Below are 5,275 nucleotides of genomic sequence, written 5' to 3'. Positions count from 1 at the left end.
CTGTAGAGTGATTTTGTGGGCTCCATTTTAAATTTTATTGCCTGAGGCAGCTCATGCTTCTTGAAACCGCTTCAACAGTTATTCTGTTGAACTGTTGGTGGAGGGTAAATTGATTAATCTGAGTTTAATCCTTTCAACAGCAATACAATGGGTTTCACATTGAGGAATTTTCAAGGTATTAATTATTTCAGTGACTTCGGTAATGGCTGGTAATTCTAAAGTTAGTTTCTACTTCTTTGGGATTGTGAGTATGAGAGAGGAAACTCTCTTGATTCTCAGCTAATTGCACGGATGTAGGTTAATGTAGGAGCTAGAAGGATCTGGGCCATGGTTTGTGGCTCACTTTTGTAAGTCTGGGAATGTCCACTGAGGAAGTATTTTTCTATTACTGAAAGTGATTGGGAGAACAAGGTGCTTGCTTGCTTACAGGGTCAGCAGTTTTGTTCCTGCTTAAAAAATTGTCCTTAGATGAGGAAAGTTTTCACCATTTTTGTCTTGAATTTCTTTGTTTTTTAGGGAAAGCTATAAGGAAGCTTGTGCGCAAGGCGACTCTGGTGGCATCTAGAATCCTCAGATTTCCTTGACTGAATCCATCTGGGTTTAGCCCTAAATATAGTAGACAAGCTGCACTGCTTGCACTGATAAATTATATCTTCCAAATGATAGACCAAGGTACAGTCATGTATACTAACCGTTTTTGATGTCATTTGACTCTTGATTCTGTTGCTTTTTGGGTAGTTGTGACACTACAATTTGTCCCCACTCTTGTGGACTATCTTTTCACCAATGCTCTTAAAAAAAAAAGGAAATTAAAAGAGACTTCTGGCCTGGCTCTGGCATTTGATGTTGACAGCTTCTTATGAGTCTGCAGCTTGGTGGGAAACTCAGCCTCTCCTGAGGTTCACAAACTTGCCTTCAGTGGCAAAATAATGGGATTGTTGCCAACACAACTGTATTTGGTTTTACTACCCATGGAAAAAATGCAAACATAAATCAAAACTTCCTTTTTGACACATAGTGTCATTTTAGTCTGTATGCTCAACAATTGTAAAATGGAAACAGACTATGTTCTAACCAAGCATAGATTTTGAGTATAAAATAACATCTCTATTTTCCAAAGGAAAAAATAGATCAGTAAGTACTATTCTAAATGATAGTTAATAATTAGGTTTATAGATCTGCTCTGGTGTCTCAGCTAGCTGTTGGAATGAACAAGAAATCTCAGTGCCAACTGGCTGCTTTCTGAGGTCAGAACTTCTCTTTGCTTTTTTGTTTAGGTGGGAAAATATTCTATCTCCTAACTGGGTCTTTGCTGCATTACAGTGACATAATTTCCATAATACAGAATGTTTAAAGATGTTTTTGGAGTGGTACTGTTAGTTCACATTTTAAGGCTTTGATATCTGATAGAGTATATCTCTCTATTTGGATTTTCTGTAACATCTAAAAATTAAGACTAATTAAGGGGGGTTTTAAATGTCTTATCTGAGCATGACATTGGTTGAATATTAATCCAGTTGCACAGACTGTTACAATTTCGATTTTTATGTAGTTTAGGTATTTAGTTGGGAGAGTTCAAAGCTGTCTTTTCCTTTGCCCCAAGACAGGGGGTATGTTTTCTGTGTGTGCCTTCCTGGTTCTTTTGTGCTCCTTGTTGGGCTGCAGCTGTTCACTGCCTCCACCTTTAAATGCTGAGCTTTATCCTTATTTTGGTGTGCCCAGAGAACAAATCCTTCCAGTGCTTTCTGTCTAGTGCACTAAGGACTTGAGAGAGAATCTGGTTTCTCCAGTGAACACTTAATCAGTTTGGCTGGTGCCTTTGGCCCCCTGTGAATGGCCCTGTCTTGCTGGGGGAGGTCCCACAGCAACCACAGCCTGAACCATCAGCTGACCACAGTAAAAGGTCACGCTCAATTTGCGAGTTATATACAGCTTGGAATTTTCTGTATAATGTCTGTGGTCTGTTGTCTGGCAAAATAACATTAGAATTAAAGAATGGGTGTCTCTGGTGTTCAGCCTTGCAAAATTGGTCTGTAGATCGTTGTTTTGACTGTAATTGTTTTGAAAGACATGTACTTGCTGGGAGGTTAATGAAAGGTTTCAATAGTTGTGCTGTTTAATTTGTACCATACAGGAAATAATTGGAGAATATGCCTGTCTTTTCAACTGACAGCGACAGATCACACTTTGGCACATGGATAATTGATAAATTTTCTGTGTGTATCATAAGTGGACAGGAAGATGACTAGATCATTTTTTTGCTGGATTGTGATGCATACAGATGGCTGTAGTGGTCTGTGTCAAATGCTTCCTTACCTTGCCCACTGCCGGGTTTTTGTGATAAGTCTTTATATCTGTTTTATATCTATCTATCTATCTATCTATCTATCTATCTATTCAACATCTGGGCAGGTCAAAACATTTCAATCGTAGAATCACAGAATGGTTTGGGTTGGAAGGGACCCTAAAGATCATCTAGTTCAAACCCTCCTGTCATGGGCAGGGACTCCTTCCATTAAAAGGTGAGTGAGGTAAATTAATTTTCTTAGTTCTAGGAAATTCTGATGGTATTTTACAGTGGATTTATAAAATATTGTGCTTCTATCTTAATTTGCAATCCTTAGGAAATTTCTGACTGTCAATAAAATAATTTCAGAACAGAAAAGGCCTTAAGAAAGGTTCCTTCTTAAGAGAGGAAGTGGGTACTACATTAGAAATATCTGGGAGCTGGCAAGAAAATGAAAGCTAATGATGTGCTTTGTCATGAGGTTCTGGAGTTTGAATGCCTAGTCTGGATGTGCTGGATGTGGACAGGCTGTTCTCCAGCCCCTGATAAATGACAGAAGAGAGGATGGCTGAGGTTCTCCTTTATCCGATATTGCCCCAAGACTCAAGCATGAAGAATTTCTGTTAGCATAGATAGTACTACAACAGTAGTGAAATGCTGTAGATGGTTTTAAAATCCAGCTAATAAGTGAAAGTTTTAATAGTCACTAATTGCAGGATTTAGAAATATCTGAGACCCAGCAACATTGCTACTTTTAGATGAAAAACATGTTTAATGAAGTTAAGCAGTGAAAAGTTGGAAATCTGCTCATGTTTTTCATCATCTGCTTTTGCATTTGGCTGTATAATCACAGACTGATTTTACATTAGCTTAGTAGTCACTAAATGAATTAATTATAGAAAGGTGTGTTGAAAAGTATCAATGGCAAGTTTCTTCTGTGATTGTTTTTCAGAGGCTTCCCTTTATTTGAAAGGTCTTCAATATAACTGAGTTTTTTTAAATGAAACTCAAGGTGCTCCAGCTGGATACTAGTTGGAGTTCAAATGTGATGTTTAACTCATGATGTTATTGGCTCCAGTTCTTCAGTGTTGATAAATATTGTGGGAAGCAAGTAGGAGAGGGTGCAGATTTCAGATGTTCATTGGAAGAAATTTCTTTGTTGGTTTGGGGGAGGATTGGCTCTACTGATGTAATAAGCACACACTGCGACACACCTTAGCGTGTAAAGGAGAGAAATTTTGTGTTGCTGTTATTCTGTTTTGCTCTATACAAGCAGTGAATATAAAAGTGTTTTGTGGTGTTTGCTTTGGTAGTGGTTCATTTTCTCTCCCTGTGTGCCTGTCTGGAAGCAGAACAAGCGTAGATAGCAGCTCAGAATCTTCAGCAGCAGCTCACTGATGGGGGGTACCAGCACTGAACCATCCCTGAGCACTTCTCCCTGTGCTGCTGTTCAGGGCTGCTGAGCTCTCCTGACAGGGTGCATGAATTCCTGCAGTACAGGAATTCATCTCCTGATGTACTGGCACAGCAGCACCCTGCGTTGCTGCATCACCAGGAGACAGCGTGATCAGGGACCACGCTCCTTTGCAGGGCTGTAAATAAATAAATTATAAATTATAAGTTATAAATACACTTCAGGAGGAGATCACTTCTTAGCCTTCTCTTCTTGCTCTTTTGAAAAGACATTTTGACTTTCCTGTGTTACACAGAAGGTGCTGACTCGGTGTTGTACTATACATTTAAGGATTCCAAAAACCCAGTGTGCTGTCACAGGTCTTTCATCTGCAGTGCTGTGGGTTTTGCCATTCAGTTGTAAAGATTTGATAACTAACAAGTTTACATTTCTGGCAATTTACAAGCTTTGTGCTTTTCTTTTGTTTTAAAAGTGAAATAGGTGGAATTTCCTGGGGAAAGTAGATATTTCTGACATTTGAGGAAAACATAGAAAACTTCTATCCAGTATAGTATTATTTATATTAAATTATATTGCTATACTTGATTTTAGTGTTTTCTTTTCTGTTAGGGTTGTATTTCTTCACGTATTGATATAATGAAGTCATTAGAAAGTTTATATTGGGACAGCAATTAATACAAATTAGTTTAAATATTAGCTTATTAAAAAGTTATCTGCCGTTTACATGATGGGAGAAGTAACAATTGAAGAATTAATATGATGACTAGATGGCACTTGTGCTTTCAAAGTTTTAAATACTGTATGAACAAAGTTTTAAAAGTGACAGTTGGTTTCAATAGCTAATGTACCCTCAATATATTTAGAATTCTAAGCAACTAAGGTGATTTCTGCCTTCACAAGTTGTGTAGAGTGTTTGCACGTTTTGTGTTGCAGGTAGTCTGGACATGCTCTGGCTCAGACTAAAATATGAAAAAAAGAGCAGATGATATATTTTGCAGTTATTCTTACTCTCATTTTGCAATTTTTTAAAATCAGATATTTGTCAGTATAATTTACCTTGTTTGCTTTAATAATCATAGTTGATCTATTGTTGCTTGATTGCAATGAGGATATATTTATTTTCTGAATATTACAGAGATTTGGACTAAAGCATATGATCAATAAACATGTAATAAAGTAAACATAGTGAAATGAACAAACAACAGAAGTGAAAACAGAACAGAAAAAAAAACCAAACCAAAAGCCCTCTCTCAATCTAAAATTGAAAAAACCTCAGGTCAGCTTCTCTCCCTTTCCTAAATAAAATCAATGCACACAGATGAAGTAGTGTATCCTTTCTATAAAAGGTCTGATTCTGGAAATGGGTGTTTAAGGGTCACTGAGCTCTACTTTCTAATGCTATCAGAATATTCTGCTGAAAGGAAGAAAAACTCAAACCCTTAAAGGATCGTTGAAGGAGATCTGCATTCTTTCTGTTAAATTTAATTAGAGATTAGGATATGTTTATTCAAATTTTACCCACTGACCTTCATGACTGATAAATTTGCAAACAAGCATTATGTGTACAAGGTAAC

The 5,275-nt window shown here is 37.3% G+C and overlaps 1 protein-coding gene across 2 annotated transcripts in view; it reads left to right on the top strand.

The window, feature by feature from the left end:
- PPP2R2C (protein phosphatase 2 regulatory subunit Bgamma) overlaps positions 1 to 5,275 on the top strand; it is a 134,170-nt gene that overhangs the window by 45,244 nt on the left and 83,651 nt on the right. Inside the window, exon 2 of one of the 2 annotated variants that reach the window (XM_031062838.1) lies at positions 517 to 672. The exons of the other annotated variant lie outside the window; for it this stretch is intronic. Coding sequence (XP_030918698.1) covers positions 660 to 672 — 13 coding nt within the window. The 5' untranslated portion in view covers positions 517 to 659. The remainder of the gene's footprint in view (positions 1 to 516; positions 673 to 5,275) is intronic. 2 annotated transcript variants of the gene reach the window in all.

The sequence above is a fragment of the Geospiza fortis genome, unplaced genomic scaffold (assembly GCF_000277835.1).
Source record: "Geospiza fortis unplaced genomic scaffold, GeoFor_1.0 scaffold666, whole genome shotgun sequence".
Taxonomy (NCBI): domain Eukaryota; kingdom Metazoa; phylum Chordata; class Aves; order Passeriformes; family Thraupidae; genus Geospiza; species Geospiza fortis.
The sequence above is the reverse complement of the archived record's forward strand: the minus strand, read 5'-3'. Positions and strand labels throughout refer to the sequence as shown.